General features: G+C 33.5%; 3 protein-coding genes across 8 annotated transcripts in view; 1 reads left to right on the top strand and 2 right to left on the bottom strand.

Annotated features, from left to right (window-relative positions):
• Positions 1-17,939, top strand: part of LOC138695868 (metabotropic glutamate receptor 1-like) — a 1,249,477-nt gene that overhangs the window by 1,150,918 nt on the left and 80,620 nt on the right. The window lies entirely within an intron of this gene.
• LOC138695870 (uncharacterized) overlaps positions 1-17,939 on the bottom strand; it is a 97,202-nt gene that overhangs the window by 9,263 nt on the left and 70,000 nt on the right. Inside the window, exon 2 of one of the 3 annotated variants that reach the window (XM_069820191.1) lies at positions 1,836-5,080. The exons of 1 other annotated variant lie outside the window; for it this stretch is intronic. Coding sequence is in view for 1 of the 2 variants with exons in the window: in XM_069820190.1 (XP_069676291.1) it covers positions 3,792-5,057 (1,266 nt within the window). In the remaining variant the exon portion in view is untranslated. Of the gene's footprint in view, positions 1-1,412; positions 5,081-17,939 lie in introns of those variants that run through there. One more of the 3 variants, XM_069820190.1, reaches the window with a different exon arrangement.
• The window catches only part of LOC138695871 (uncharacterized), a 20,058-nt gene continuing 11,356 nt past the window's right edge, over positions 9,238-17,939 (bottom strand). Inside the window, exon 2 of the mRNA XM_069820193.1 lies at positions 9,238-15,999. Coding sequence (XP_069676294.1) covers positions 14,708-15,976 — 1,269 coding nt within the window. The 5' untranslated portion in view covers positions 15,977-15,999 and the 3' untranslated portion in view covers positions 9,238-14,707. The remainder of the gene's footprint in view (positions 16,000-17,939) is intronic.

Here is a 17,939-nt window from a genome sequence, read left to right as displayed (position 1 = left end):
AAAGGGGGCCTTTCTAGGAAATATTTAAAAATGATTAAATTAATTTTGTTTTTTATTTCAGCTTTACTTATCAGGAATTCAAATTTTAAATATGCAATTATTACAACAAATTTATATGTCAATAATGGAGTAATAATTATTGAATCAAAGCATGAATTTCAACATTAAATTAAGTAGCACAGCAACAATATATTTAAATAACATTAACAGAACTGGAAGCGGTGGTTGTAAGGAAGAGGGTTCAAGCAGGTCATACAGTTTAATTGCTAAAATAATTTAAAACGTACACGATATTCTATCTCGTCTGTATACACAACTTTAAAATTAAATTAACAAGAGTCCAGGCATATAGTTAGAGATTATGAGGAGAACTAAGTATGAAGAAAATTCAATTTAATTTGTATAAATAACATGACAGCGCGTATTCTTTCTGTGTAAGTGAAAGTTCGATAAGGAGACGAAGAGATGAAAACAATACACATATTCTCTGAATTTCTGTTTTTACTTTCTCTAATAGTAATATACGTTACAAGAGCGGTATGTTGACGTTTTCATGGTCGAGGAAAAGATTGAAAAAGCGAAACGTAGTTGAAAACAGACATACCGCTCGTGTATCGTACATTATTTTGTGCGAAGATCGTTTATTACATACCTGAAAGACGAATTTCTAATTAGTTGCAATGAAATCTCCATGTTGGTTTCTGTTTAATGACGGCAACTTCGGAAAACCAAAATATCTTTCTTCAACATTGTTGCTATAGAATGTTTTCTATGTTTACTATACTCCAGCAGGCCGTGATATACGTCTGTCTTTCCCCCCCCCCCAGTCTATAAATGCGAACTTAAAACAAACGGTAAGGTTATGTAATGATTTATTTTTCATTTTAATATTTTAACTATATTATTTATATAACATATTGCAGTAATAACATCGGCATCTGGAATCTTGTTGATTTTTTCACGGCTTCCTTAATGTTACTTGTATCAGGAATGCAATAAGTTTCGTGGAGTAGTAGACTTTACTTAATTTTTGCAAATATTTAAAAACAATAATTAACATTGCAGTTTAGGTGAAATTGCAGTGGTAGGTTTCCAATTTATAATTATTACTATGTTAAACGTCTCTAAAAATAATATGTTAAAAGCCTAAAGCAGTAAAATGAATGTCGCGCTTAAGCGGTAAGAAGAGGGATATTGTTATATGTGTTACGTTGGGAATACTGAATGTGGTATTTCACACTTACCGCGTATTGGTTCTGTGCGGAAAACAAGCAATTATGCACGATCTCGCACAAAAGAATATTCGATAATGGATTACATTTGAAACGAAGACACCAGAGAAGAACTAATCTTGGAAACTATATACTATATATATATATATATATATATATATATATATATATATATATATATAAGATAAAGTGGAATAAAAATCTTGAGAGAATAGAGAATTCCTTCCAAAGGCAGTAGTTATTGGAATAAATATCATTCTAAACTAACAGCAAGCAGTATTCCGGTAAGACCAAGAAAACAGCGAAATGCTGTACAGTAGTAGAATATCTCTCTTAAACTATCAAGATAATTTTTATTGATATATTTATTTTATTTTATAAAATATAACTAATTTTTCTATTTCATTTTTTTACCACAAGAAGAAATCTTCTTATTCTAACACTGCACCAAATTTACCCGAACTCAGGTTTTGATAAGTCTTGTGATATTTGTTGCAATGAATACTTCAGTTTCTCGCCCCCATACTTTCCGAAATACCTTTGTTACTCCATTATTGCTGTATTGTTTTATAATTAAACTAGGATTTCATTACGATCTCTCACCTGTCATAAGTCTCCAGAGCTGACACTTATTCACTACACAGCACACAACTCCAATTTGGGATCTTGATTCTGTGCTCGTTTATATAAATGCATTACCTGTGATAAGTTTTAAACATAGGTGACAAGGTATTACGTAATCTTCTGTACTTGATATTCGTAATTATACTTTATCAGTGAAATATGGAAGAAGATAAGAGTATTAACGTACAGCACTCGGCAGCAGACATTTAATATGCCACAATCTGTGTCTTTTTCTTTTTCTCAATGCAGTAGCATGGTTACTCCATTATCCTATATTATTATTCCTATACCATTGTACCCATAAATATTCCTATATCACTTGTATAGAAACATATAGTTATATTCCAAAGTATCTTAAGGGGAGACTCCACTGAAAATCACGAAAATTTTCTAAAACAATTTTCTTTCCTATTTCATTGCTTTAGAATCCATATTTTCATGCTCCAAATAGATTTAGTTCAATTCCGATTACAGATATGTTTAAATTTGTTTTAAAATTAAGACTATAAGGGGCGTGTCATTTAAATAGCTGTCAAAATTATTTTTTCAGGAAATAATTATTTTTATACAAATTTCTGATTATAAATCTAGTAACTTTTTCTTCTAAAATTGGCTCCCTGAAGTTACTAGATGAATGTAGCGGAGGAGAATTTTCATAGCTATGTGTTATATAAAAATTCATTTTACTTTCAAATCCATTTGTCCGTAAGTTTATTCTTCTTGATTCAGCACTTATGTTTTTATGCAAAATATTAATGAATCTAGATGAAAATTTTGCTGCAAGTATTTATGAAGTAGCTGCAAGTTTATATGCATTTATTTTATAAGAAATGCTCCTAGTTTATTTTATTAGTTTTTTTTTCATGAATAGATAAAAACATATTCAAAATATTAAGAAATTTTTGAAAGTGAAAAAGTGAGATATTTTATAAAATGAATGCATGTAAAGATTTCTCTATGTCTTGTGAATGTAACCAAAAAAGGGAAGCTTAAAATTGAGATTTTCTACTGAAAATGTGGGTTTAAAATATTTCTAAAAGAAATATATTGAAAAAATAAAAAACAAAACTATTTGGGAGTTCAAAATTGGGATTTTATTAGTCCTTTACATAATAAACATGCTCTCGAAATTTTATTAAATAAATTATTATAAAAAAAGTTGTAATTTTTAGTGGAGTCCCCTCAGATTGTTGATTGGTAACACAATACAGAGAAGCGAAGATTTTAACAATGTCAACTCTTTCATGTACAACAAGGAACCTAGAATCGTTACACTTCTACACAAAATATTGTCAATATCTTACATTGTATGTAATTACAACACTTCAACATGCAATTTATAATGTCAAGAAATAAATTCATTAGTGAAAATGTCATTTTTTCGTACATATCTATGAATACACTAGTAGTCAGTCTCTTTCGTTGGATATAATAAAAAAAATACTTTTTAATATAATAATTTTCTACTTAGTCATTCTCAAGTGTCTCTTATTTCTTTAACAATTTTTCACCTCAATTGTAGACTTCAATTAATTAATACAACTATAATAAAGTTATTTTTCTTCTCGCTGTTATTTATACTCACTTTAACATCTTTGGTCATATCGCAAAATAAAGTTCTTAAAACTAAACTTCTAACGTAAAAGTGTATAAAACTAATATCCACTAAGTATTATTTTAGATTATGATAAAATTCGGAAAAAAAATTGTATATTAAAAATATTTCTCATTCTAGTTACAACATAGCACGTTTCATGAAAGTGAAAAAGGTCCACCAAAAATTCATGCACTGACACAATACTGCTTTCTGGATTTATTTTGAATTAAATTTAGTCATGCTAATGCTACTCGTATTTGAAGAAAATATTATGTCTGTAATGGAATGTACTGTATAGGACGTACTACCATTATAACGAATGTATCGGTATATAACAGTCATAGAAGACCTTTATTGTCATAGTGAATTAGAAATGTCTGGAACACCTCCCTGAAAAGTTGTCCTGAAAATACACTTTCGATTGGATTCTGTTCTCCACTCTTGACAGATTCATCCGTGAGGTCGTTCAAGTCAGGCACTTCGTCCTTCTGCGCCAACACAAAGCACAGCTCGTTACAGATCGTCATCAGTCCGAAGTTCTCCTTGTCTTCAAACTCGTCCTTAAGCTGCTGCAATGTGAACATCTCAGGGTCCAGGTCCAAACAACTCAGAGAATCGGAAAGTTCTGCGTGGTACTCTTCTAACAAATGATCTCTCTGCTGGAAACGAACGCTGTTATTGCAACTCGTGCAAAGAAAATGTTGCAGATCCAAAGCTGGAGAAGCGAACCTGGCTATCTGGAAATCTACAAATCTGATGTCCTGTACCTTACCCGTATTTGAGCAATATTTGAACATCATGTTATTCACCCAGCAATCCCCGTGGTTCAAGACATTGAAAGAATTTTTCTTCGGCTTCGTAATTTCAACCATTTGATCGAACATGTTCGGGATAAGTGCTCGAATTCTGTCAGCGTAATGTTCGTATCCAGGCCACGTTCCTACTTTGGAAGCTAATGTTTCCAAATTCATCTTAAAATACGTACTCATCTGTTCTGATTTACTCCCTGAGTCTACAATCATGGTCTCGCTGAACACGTCCATACTGTTTGGATTTTTCTTATAAAGAGCCACGGATGCGGCGTGCAGTCTGGCAAGAGACCTCACCGCTATCCTGCAGTGGTCTACATCAAGACCCTTGTGTCTGTTCGCCATTTTGTAACCAAGTTTTTGTAAGTCTTCCAACACTAACGTATTCGGTAAATTGCAAGGAAGACATTTTGCAGAGAGTAGCCGGAACTTTTCTTTGGGGAATTTCTCCTTCATAATACGATACATTGCTGGAAACGTGACACCATATATTTGTTGTTCCTTCTCGAATCCTTTGAGGTCGGCCAGAAATTGTTGTAACACCTCTCCTGCAGGAAGAGATTTTATAATAATATTGTGATTCTTGATGCAGCTGTCATCTTCGCTGTCGCTGAACTCTACGATGACTCTGTACAGAGTGCTGAGATAGTTGTCACCCTTCGGAACAGCGAGCTTTGCGTCGAAATTTCGTATAAAGATGCCTGTTTTCTGTTCTTTGGATAATATTTCTGAAAGGAGATCGTAATTCATCCATGAAGGGATTGCACAACCTTCTGCAACACTTGTGCTTCCCATAATGCTTCTGAATGTCTTTGAACCTGTAAAACAAAATAAAGAAAACTGCTTTATTTTTTAATAAGTAATGCAATTAAAAATCACATATCTATCTATACATATAAAATTAAGTACAAAAATTCTGAACTACTATTTTGAACGTGATTTAGATTTCCGGGAGGGTCTTGCGCTGCATCATAGAAGTAGAATCATTCGCAGCTTCGGAGCATGTACAATACAAAGGGTGGTAAAATATATTAAAGAAATAGTGTCATGAAAGTGATACCTACTTTCTGAGTGTACGTTTTAAGTTCGGCTTCATTGCAGTTCATTTATCATGTTTTAAGTTAAATTCTCCTTACTTTCTTGGCAAAATATATGCATAAATGAAATAAGCTGAAAAGCTGTCGATTTCTACATGGCACACGATGGGCATATTTTATGTTAAAAAGTAATATATCTTCCGATTTCCTCGATACAGGGTGTTTCAAAAATGGGCAAAATTTAGGGATGAGAAGCAACAAAGTTCCAGTCAACATGGATCCACAAATTAATAGTCTACGAGATAATTCCATTTTTTGCTGATGCGACAACATTCGTACTTCGTGCGTATGCCGCACTCCCCCCAAACCATTTCCTTCGAAGTGTGAGATGATATCTAATCAGACGATATGGTGAACGCTGAATAGGTAGAGAAGGACCTAGAGCACCAGATTTAAATCCTTTGGATTTTTGTGTATGGAGGTTTGCAAAAAGCTTACTTTACACAAGAGGCCACCACATCTGAAGAATTGAAGCATCGGATTGTAGATGCCTTCCAGCAAATGAAGAATGACTCAGGATTAGTCGAGCTCATTCTTGGGTCTTTGCGGAGAAGACTAGACAGATGCATTCAAGTATATGGTCAGCATTTTGAAACCTGCTGTAAAATTCTTCAGTTAACATGTTCATACTATACTGTACCTTGTTTATCCACAAACGTCACTGTTGTTCAAACAGAAATGTTTCTTTTGTATATGTTTAATCACATTTCTGTGCTATTTAAGCCAAAAGTATTTTACTCCCTCGTAATTGATAAATGATCAGCTGATCTCAGCCAGTACAAAATGACATTATCTCGTAAAAAGTTAATTTGCGGACCATGTTTATTGGAACTGTTTTCCTTCTTGTTGTTTTTACTTCTCATCTCTAAATTTTTTACCATCACTTTTGAAACATCCTGTATATTTGAGGTTTAAATAGGTATATAACATTAATTTTGCACAAATTTACATAAAATAGATATTCGTAGCTATATTATAATGATATTATATAATTATATTATAATGATAATGATATTATAATGATATGGTGAACGCTGAATAGGTAGAGAAGGACCTAGAGAACCAGATTTAAATCCTTTGGATTTTTCTGTATGGAGGTTTGCAAAAACCTTACAACATCTGAAGAATTGCAGCATCGGATTGTAGATGCCTTCCAGCAAATGAAGAATGACTCAGGATTAGTCGAGCTCATTCTTGGGTCTTTGCGGAAAATACTAGACAGATTCATTCAAGTACATGGTCAGCATTTTGAAACCTGCTATAAAATTCTTCAGTTAACATGTTCATACTATACTGTACTTGTTTATCCACAAACTTCACTGTTGTTCAAACAAAAATGTTTCTTTTGTGTATGTTTTAAACACATTTCTGTGCTATTTAAGTCAAAAGTATTTTACTCCCTCGTAATTGATAAATGATCAGCTGATCTCAGCCAGTACAAAATGACATTATCTCCTAAAAAGTTAATTTGCGGACCATGTTTATTGGAACTGTTTTCCTTCTTGTCATTTTTACTTCTCATCACTAAAGTTTTTACAATCACTCTTGAAACATCCTGTATATTTGAGGTTTAAATAGGTATATAAAATTAATTTTGCACAAATTTACATAAAATAGATATTCGTAGCTATATTATAATGATTTCTAATGTCACTATTATAGTTGCAAAAATCGTTAGAGATTTGAAAATGATCTAAATCTTAGAATATATTAATGCTTTATAATGAGACACATTATGTTCAATTTAGCCTTGTTTCTCTGAAAATTCTAGTGACACAAGAAAGGACTACAACTTACGACCAGGCAACATTTAAGATAAGCTTACAAGTCGGTTTAAATGTAATGACCTAACGTGTATTCTTTTAACAACGGTGTATTTCACTCATTATCTTTACCGTTATGTGTCCGTTGCACTTCATTTGTCATTTTCCAGTTATTTTCTTCTTACTTTCTTGACAAAAGACGAGCATAAATGAAATAATTTATGGTGTATTCAAATAAGCTGATAAGCTATCTACTTCTACATGGCAGACAGTGGACATATGTACTTCATCATGCTAGAAACTAATATATCTTCTGAATTCCTCAGTATATTTGAGGTATAAATAGGTAGGGCCTGTAAGACATTAATTTTGCAAATTTTTATATAAAATAAGATATTCGTATATTATGGTTTTGAATGTCATTTTTCTATTTGTAAAAATTTGTATGGATTTGAAAATTATATCTAAATCTTAGAATATAAGAGCGCTTTATAATGAGACACATTATGTTCAATTTAGCCTTGTTTCTCTGGAGGTTGAAGCGAAACAAGAAAGGTCCACAACATGACCGGTAAACATATTATTATGATACAAGTTGAAATAAATGTAATGATCTTTATTCCTTTAACAAAGGTGTATTTCACTCTTTATCTTGACCGTCATCGTCCGAAGGAAATAAAATATGAATCTAAAAATAGAACGATAATATAAATAATTCTGCATTTACTCGTAATAATTCATCTTATAAAAAAACTCGTAACTTGATATCAACAAGAACGTGTCATTTGCTAATTTTGCTACGTATCGAATCCCTATATCTGAGTGAAACGTTTATACAGGGAGATTCGCGAGGATTTACCGTCACTTACAGAAAGCGTGACTATATTTCTCGAATGTCAAGGACATGTTATATTCAGTTTCAAGCTGTTTTCTTGCATTTGTTTTGGTTTCAATCATAGAATAGAAACTTATTTCGCATAAATATGATTTTGTAAATGCTATAAAAAATTAAATAGCTTACCTTTAATGTAACCATATTTTTCGAATGTCAAGGACATAAACCTTTCATGTGTCCATATTTCTCGAATTTCAAGGACATAAACCTTTCATGTGACCATATTTCTCGAGTGTCAAGGACATAAACCTTTCATGTGTCCATATTTCTCGAATGTCAGTGACATAAACCTTTCATGTGACCATATTTCTCGAATGTCAAGGACATAAACCTTTCATGTGACCATATTTCTCGAGTGTCAAGGACATAAACCTTTCATGTGTCCATATTTCTCAAATTTCAAGGACATAAACCTTTCATGTGTCCATATTTTTCGAATGTCAAGGACATTAACCTTTCGTATGTTCATATTTCTCGAATGTCAATGACATAAACCTTTCATGTGACTATATTTCTCGAGTGTCAAGGACATAAACCTTTCATGTGTCCATATTTCTCGAATTTCAAGGACATAAACCTTTCATGTGTCCATATTTCTCTAGTGTCAGTGACATAAACCTTTCATGTGTCCATATTTTTCGAATTTCAAGGACATAAACCTTTCATGTGACCATGTTTCTCGAATGTGAAGGACATAAACCTTTCATGTGACCATATTTCTCGAATGTCAAGGACATAAACCTTTAATGTGACCATATTTCTCGAATGTCAGGGACATAAACCTTTCATGTGACCATATTTCTCGAATGTCAAGGACATAAGCCTTTCATGTGTCCATATTTATCGAATTTCAAGGACATAAACCTTTCATGTGACCATATTTCTCGAATGTCTATGACATTAACCTTTAATGTGACCATATTTCTCGAATGTCAAGGACATAAACCTTTCATATGACCATATTTCTCGAATGTTAAGGACATAAACCTTTCATGTGACCACATTTCTCGAATGTCAAGGACATTAACCTTTCATGTGACCATATTTCCTCTTCTATGTAGACAAAAAGCTTCGCAAGACTCTCCATAAGTAGCATAGGCCTACATTTAGACGCTCTTGTTTACTGCACATGCGCAATCCGTTGTAACTGGAACTTAGTAAAATTAGGTGGCTCAAATTTTGTTTCTGGGTCTGTACTAACTAAACATTAGAATACAAAATTATTAAACAAACTGTTTTATTGTCATTTAATAATACATCAATTCAATTATTTACATAACTTTATTAAACATGATGCATAAGTATTTCTTAATATTGTAGCGATTTCATTAACATATTATGTTAATTTTGGGTTCCCCACTAATATATTTAATGTACAATTTTGGATTAAAACCCAAGGTTAAAGTTCATTTGTTAATTTTTCATTACAAGGTTCTCTATGCTGTTTCTTCCTAGAGATCTGAGATTCATGCCAAAATGTTTTACACCTTGTACTGTATAAAAATGTACTTTGATACCGAACAAATTGAAGAGTGGAAATGGCAAAGGTTCTAAGTACCATTTTTGTGTATTGTACGTTTTTCTTTATTCACCGTGTTCCTTGTGCCATCGCGAATAACCTGTGCAAGTTTCATGAACCTAAGGCCTTTACTAGTAGTTCAAGCATTCGCCGCAAGATGATGAATGTTCTAAATCCGGATTCATTTACTATGTCCCATGTGTCGTCTCCAGCTGTGATCAGCTGAAGTAGTTTTAGCTAAAGATATACATTAGGCTTATGGGTCCATAGTTATTTATGTCATCCCTCGTTTCATTCTTGTGCAAGAGGATGATTGTGTTAGTTTTTCATTGTTCTGGAATCACTTCTGCTACCAGGATTCATGTTAAAGAATGTAGATATTAAAATGTATGATACTATACATAAAATCCAGAATTCTGTGTACAATATGTTCGTATTAAAATAGATTCATACAAATGCTTTACTCTGAAACTATAATATTAAACATGCTTGTTGAAAAATATTTAATTAATTACATAATAGGCGTACATTATTTTCACCCTCACTTAATGTATAATATATTATAAACTATTACTATTTTTAATATTCTGAAGTATAAAAAACAGGTTTAGAAACATTCGATTTTTGAAATTACTGAAATTGAATTATCTCACACTTCAAATATTGCACAAGAAAATGTCTACTTCGTTCAAAAGTTTTGTATTTTAAAAAATCTTTCGGTATTCACATATTATCAAGGTTGTACATTTTGATTCCACTAGAAAACTTTATTATAACATTACAGTAACGATACACCGTAAGAAAAAGTAAATTCAATCGATAGTAAAACAAAACAAAAAATACAATCTATGCTTTTAGTATGTTTACTATAACAAGAGAATAAGAACTTAACTTCGAGCAGTTTAACTCTCAGCTGAGCTGTCAATCATCTGGCCACTGTAGAAAAGACGAACCACGGCTATGGTAAATGCTATCTATGGCTCACTTTGACACGCCTGACTTAAGGAGATAGACCTTAGTTCGTTGATCTATAACATCTGTATTGCGGAAATAAGGAAGAGGGGTGTATTAGTGGCGATGTTGCCAGACTGCTGAAACTCCCAAATTAATCTTCTAATTAACCGTGCATTTAATCACAAAACGTAATATAGGTTTTCTATTCATTTAAGTGTACCCTATCGTCCCTTTCAATCAGCAGGATTATTTCACTTCCACTCTGTATATATTTCAATTTACAAAAGAACAAATTAACAAAAATTACAAAGCACAGTATTTCACCAAGGCACAAAGCAATGAAAAGCAAGTTTAATCTGGATTATATATTTCAATTTACAGAAGATCATAACATACCGGAAGAATGATAAAATACAGTATTTCACCAGAAACACAATCGACCAACTGAAAATAATTTATGACATTTTGCTAGACACTTGGCACTGCTTGTGTGCAACCAGATTAACAAATTGTGGAGTAAGAGATTCCGGTGACACGACCTTCATTATGGAAGAAAGATTGGTAGCTGTTTGGCTTGAACTGTGAGTTATTGTAGGCCTATTGGTTTTCATACGTGAAAACAGCTGTTCGCATGAGTATGTGCTCTCAAAGTAACTCAGGAATTTTGTGAGTCCAACTTCTTGGTGTTTTTCTTTTAAAATTGAATCATTTTTGCAGATCAATTAGTTCCATTTGTAAGAAAATAGGAGCACTGTTGACATAAGAAAAAGGACGTGAGCATTGAGAACTTTTAAATGCCGCTAATATTCTTCCTTGATATTTTGTATTCTCTCGCAGTGTTTTGAAAAACTATAATTTTTATTTTGAATTTTGATCCGTTCACATGTAGGAAAGTAAGCCCAGATTACCTTCTTTTATATGATGTTGCCACAAGATCAAATTGTTTAAAAAACCAGCCAGTGTGTAGCAGAAGTGAATTATCAGTTCGTCTCTCCCTTGTGGTTTAAAGTTCAGATCATTTAAGTGCTAGGGAGGTCAGACCTTGTATCCATGACAGATCCTTGAAAAGAAATACATCCTCACCTTTCATTTTCAAGAACAGTATTATTTCTTCCAAAAGTAAATAAAAACCTCTTTAATACGTTGTGGAAAGACAACCAACGAACATCCATGTAGTACGGTATCCCTACAAATTCACTCTCTACATCATCTAAAGCTTTTGACCTTCATTATCTCTCTAAGTTTATTCTCTACCGTACTGCTCATAGCACATCAAACGTACCTCTGTTTTGGGGTTACATTTCTCGTGTGAAGTTGTATTCTATTTTCTGCTCTACCCCGTACCACAATCACTTATAAATTAAAATGAATAAATCAGTTCTCTGGATGTACAACGTATGTGAGGAGACATAAATCGTAAAACTGATATTATGAGAGGCTCGGGCGTAAAACATGGTAACTGAAATTTTCGTCAAAAATGAGATATGTAGCGTAATATATAGTATCTTACATTCTGCGTATAATGCAGTAGTAGTTGGTTTTCCAATACCTCAACAGATGATAGAAGTATACAGATTTTACTTTCCTGGTAACTATACAAACTATTGCATGTATAAATGTTTACCTACCTAATAACTTCAAAACACTAAAACGTCACTTACCATGTTTTACTCCCAAACCCCTCATTTATCATTATGGCAATAACGACAATGATTGTTGTATCAACTAAGTTAAGTTTATAATACAATACTTTTGAGTGCGATTTCTTTCATTTACTAGCATTAATAATAACGGTTATTATAATATGTGGAACACTTAATAAGGTTATTTTTTATTTACAAAACCAATATTTTTGTTAAATTATTAAAACTAATGAAACATTTTTTCCTATTATATGTTTTTGTGGTATTTGAGTTTTTTCTTCTAATCGTAAACATATACTTATTACGTTATTAAGTCTAGAATTTATTGTTTTAGTTTTATTTTTAATATTATATATTTATTTGAATGGTTATGAATTATTTTAGAATGGTTTTCTTAACATTTTCCGTACTATAATGTCAAGGCCTAAATACACATTTTCTGTTTTCAGAAAATAATAATTTTTTAATATCTCTCAATCTCTCTGGGGAAAAAAACTACAGCAATATATGCAGATGTTATAGTGATATAACGTCGTGTTCAGTATTAATATTATTTGTGTTGATAACGTGCAGCCTTTTAAGTTCTCTGCACCGTCTTCAAATGTTTAATTTCTCAGATGTTTAAAATGGTGAATTGACGAAATAAATTTCATTTCGTCTTTCGTGACTGCCTGTTAATCTGTACTTTGCTCCAAATTTGTTAGTGTATCACAGTGAATGTGTAATATTATGTTTCTTCGTAATTTAAATTAAAATTTTAATTGCTATTTTTAACGCTACAATTTTATATATTCATACACCATTTTATGTTTTCATTTATCAAACATTATCACATAACCCAAGTGGATTGGACAGAAATATTGATAAAATTCCATTCTATGCAAATTTCGTAATTAAATAACTTCACACACTTACTTGAAATATAGTATATACGTTCGCAATTTACAAGTATGCCTATACAGAGAATCATAATTTAGTTGCGACAAATATTTTAAAAAGAAAACTCTAGAAAATATCTATATATGCTAGATGTCTTCATAAATTCACTATTGAGACATAATAAAAGAATGAACATGGACAGATAATATCTCACATATTGTGTGAAACATTTGTACTTCCTCAAAAATTGCACATAAACATCTGTATGACTTCTAATAACTTTTAAATTTCGAGAGACATTAAAATATACCATGCATAAAGACAAAGAATATATTGTACCAATATAAACATATCCATGTGGACAAAATTCTGCACCACTTATAAAGTGGTTGTGAAAAAAATTACAGTCCTTCCAATGCTTCTTGTCCGTCTTCTATATTTCTGGTTATTTCATACTTGGAAGCAATAATTATTTATAAATATTTCTCATACTAATCCCGAAACTAATAATGAAATGAAATACAGTGAAACTTTCCAATAGCGGACACCGCCGGGGAAAAATTAAATATCCGTTATTTAGAAGTGTCCGCTATTTAGAAAATCGTTAGTATGTACTGTATTGTGTCGTGACCGAAACTTGTCTAGCCAACCACCCGGAGCTTTAAAATTAGAATAACCCAACTCTTTTGCAATTTCTAAGGCTTTATTTCTAATCAAGGTCCCAGATAAAGGCATCTTATTTCCTGTAGCACGACAGAACCATTCACATGTTAAATTTTCAAGCCCTTCAGTTTTAGGGAAAGTTCTTTTTGTGTTCTCATTTGATGCCTCAGTGTATGTTTTTAAAATAACATCCTTGTTTTTCAAAATTTCACTAACCTGAGTTTTACCCACATTAATCTTTGTGGCCAGCTCACGAACACTTAATTTCTCCTTCTCACTATGATTTACAATATCCACTTTCTCTTTTAGTGACAAACGTTTACGTTTTTGTGACATTTTTAATGTGACTGTAATTCCGAAGACTCAACTTGGCAAACTGAGAAAGTACGGACTGCTCAAGTACAGTATCACAACTAACAACTGTGCTGCTTACCTTCAATAAAGTACAAGAACGTTCAAATGCACGATAATGATTGTTGCAAAGAATTCCGTTAGAATTCCGAATTCAGTTTAATTTACAACCGTCTTTTTTTTTCTTTCACGCTGTTTGTTATTTGGAAGTTTTAATAATTGTTGTTGGGGGATACATTTCAATGTCCGCGTCCGTTTTTGAGAATCTCCGCTATTTGGAAGAATTTTATCATAAGTGCCAATGTTATTTTGCAGGAGAATTTTAAAATGTCCGCTATTGAGAGGAGTCCGCTATTGGGAAGTGTCCATTAAGGGAAGTTTCACTGTATCAACCTAATGGAATATGAGATCCTGGAAGACAATATGTACAAAATATAAGAATGTAAAGAGTTTATGAGCTCAAAATCTGAATTTGATTAAGATGGTGAATATTTCTCATGTAAATTACAATTGAATCTACTTTCATAAAATTAAGAAAGTTTCAACAGCATTTGATACAGACACACAACACTGAGCTGTAAATTTATATTAAATTGAGTTGATCATATTAACTGTTAACTCATGCCTCAATAAAATGTCTGTAATATATTATTTCTATCACTGCTGTAGCATACATCACAGTCACAGAAGTCCTTTGTTGTCGTAGTGAACTAAAAATGTCTGGAAAACTTCTCTGAATCGTTTTCCTGATAATGCCGATTCCATTGGATGTTGTTGCTCTCCGCTCTCGAGAGATTCTTCCTTTAATTCACTGAAGTCAGGTACTTCGTCCTTCTGTGCCAACATAGCACACAGAACGTTGCAGGTGGTCAACAGTCCGAAGCACTCCGAGGCTTCAAACTCGTCCTTAAGCTGCTGCAATGTGAACATCTCCGGGTCCAGGTCCAAACAACTCAGGGAATCGGAAAGCTCTGCATGATACTCTTCTAACAAATGATCTCTTTGCTGGAAACGAACGCTGTCATTGCTGCTCATGCAAAGAAAATACTGCAGATCCAAAACTGGAGAAGAGAACCTCGCTAGCTGGAAATCCACAAATCTGATATCCTGTAATTTTCCCGTATCTGGGCAATATTTGAACATCATGTTATTCACCCAGCAATCCCCGTGGTTCAAGGCATTGAAGGAATTCTTCTTCGGCTTCGTAATTTCAATCATTTGATCAATTGCGTTCGGAATAAGTGCTCGAATTCTGTCAGCGTAATGTTCGTATCCAGTCCACGTTTCTACTTTGGAAGCTAAGTTTTCCATATTCATCTTAAAATGGGTACTCATCTGTTGTCTTTTACGTTCGTTGTCAACGAAGAATTCCTCCCCAAACATGTCCATACTGTTTGGATCATTCTTGTAAAGAGCCACGGAAGCGGCGTGCAGTCTAGCAAGAGCCCTCACGGCCATTCTGCAGTGCTCTACGTCAAGGCCCTTTTGTCTGTTCGCCATTTTGTACCCAAGTCTTTGCAAGTCTTCCAACACTAACGTGTTCGGCAAATTACATGGAAGACATTTTGCAGAAAGAGGACGAAACTTGTCTTTGGGGAATTTCTCCTCCATAATACGATACATTGCTGGAAACGTGACGCCATATATTTGTTGTTCCTTTTCGAATCCCTTCATATCGGCTAGAAATTGTTGTAAAAGCTCTCCTACGGGGAGACCTTTTATAATAATGTTATAATTCTTGATGCAGCTATCAGCTTCACTATCGCTGTACTCCACGGTGACTCTGTACAGCGTGCTAAGATAGTTGTCACCCTTTGGAACAGCCAACTTTGCATGGAAATGCCGCACAGAGATCTCCCTTTTCTTCTCTTTGGATAATATTTCTGATAGAAATTCATTATTCATCCATGAAGGAATTGTTACACTTTCGTCAACATTTGTGCTCCCCATAATGGTTCTGAATGTATTTGTACCTGCAAAACAAAACAAAAAAAGAACGAAAACCGCTTTATTATTGCACAAAATAAACTATTTAAAAGTTATACATATTATATCTATGCAGTGAAAATTAATGATAATGATTTGAATGTGGTATGAAGTTTTTTCTTGGATCATTCAATCATTTCGTAAGTATAGGGGAGAGTTAGGTAGTATCGGACATCGGGTAATATCGGACAGTGAGTTTCTTTCATCTACCACCAGATGATAGTACCTGAATGACATGGTTACGTTTCTGTGATGTCGCATACAGAAACGTAACCATGTTATTCAGGTACTATCATCTGGTGGTAGATGAAAGAAACTCAATGTCCGATATTACCCGATGTCCGATACTACCCAACTCTACCCTAATACATTTACCGCTTCGGGGCTAGGTATCAAGGGTTATGCAATTATATTAAAAATCGGTGTCACGAATGGGCTGCCAACCTTGTCACTGTATATTTGCCGTTTCGCGAAGTTAGCCTTTTTTTTTTTACCTGACGATATTTGGTTCCTCTTCCCATTTTATTTTCTAGACGAATGTTACGCGTAACTGAAATTATTTGCAAATGTAACCTATCTAAGCAAGATGATAAACTTCCATTTCTGCTTTGCACACAACAATAATAATTTTAATTCTTCACTAGATGTACAGTAGTGGCAAAATGAATCGGACCGACCCTTGTGGCTGATTTCAGAGCCACTGCGCATGCCAAGCCCACATTCACAAGATAGCGAGTAATCTATTGAAATTGTTGTAGTTTCGACTGCTGACGTAGCCCATTTCGAAAGCCATTAGAAAATAATCTGGTAAAATTCATGTTCTGGGAATAACTAAGTTAATTAAGTAGTAAAATATCGCTGCAATCGAAAAATATTCGGAATAAATTTGAATAAGGAACAAAGAAAAGTTTCCTTCCCAGGCAGGATTCGAAACATAAAAGTCTTAGTTACCAGTCTATCGTGCTCTGGAGTGAACAAGGCTCTGAAATCAGCTACAAGGATCAGTCCCGTTTTTTTTTTTTTTTTTGCCACTAACTGTGTATAATTAATTTTACACAATGTTACTTAAAATAGATATTCGTGTATTCTAAACCATACCTATTATTATTTTTGTATTGGCAGACATCTGCAGCTGAAAGTTTTATAAAAGTTAGAATATTTTAGTGATTAACGGGATTCTAACTACATTCCTTTGTATCAAATATGAATGAGGTCTCGCCCACCTCATTATATTTTGCTCGACTAGTATGACTAGTCAATTTGTTTTTATACCATTAAGTACGAGAAAAATCCGTACCGGCACCGGGAATCAAACCCAGGACCTCTCAGCTATGCGCGCTGAGTGCTCTCTAACCAACTGAGCTATGTGTCTCAAGTGCAGGCAGTAAGGCCGTAACACGATACTACGAGAGGAGTTAGGCCGGCGTCGTGAATAGGGTCCCGGCATAGCTCAGTTGGTTAGAGAGCACTCAGCGCGCATAGCTGAGAGGTCCTGGGTTCGATTCCCGGTGCCGGTACGGATTTTTCTCGTACTTAATGGTACATTCCTTTGTTTTCCTTCGAAACATTCTTCTCTGGAAATTCACTTCAGCATATCAGTGAAGTTTCGTAACTAATAACTGATAACCAGATAGCGTATTTTCGATCCCGATACTGAACGTTAGGTGTATGTCAGTTGCATGGAGGTCATTAACTCACGTTACGCTCCCTCCGTACGCCAAGGGACATGACGTCTTGTAACTGTGAAGGGATCGAAACAATTTGAGAAACAAAAGGAATTTACAGGTAATGACCGACATTTCTTCAACGAAGGGGATTTAATAATAATGACCAACATTGCTTCATGGTTTTAACCCATTATTATATATTTCAATGATTTTTTATAATATACATAGGCCTAAACTGTTTTCAACTAAGATGATACATT

This window comes from Periplaneta americana, chromosome 3, assembly GCF_040183065.1.
Source record: "Periplaneta americana isolate PAMFEO1 chromosome 3, P.americana_PAMFEO1_priV1, whole genome shotgun sequence".
Classification (NCBI taxonomy): Eukaryota; Metazoa; Arthropoda; class Insecta; order Blattodea; family Blattidae; genus Periplaneta; species Periplaneta americana.
This window is presented reverse-complemented; position numbering and strand designations above follow the sequence as displayed.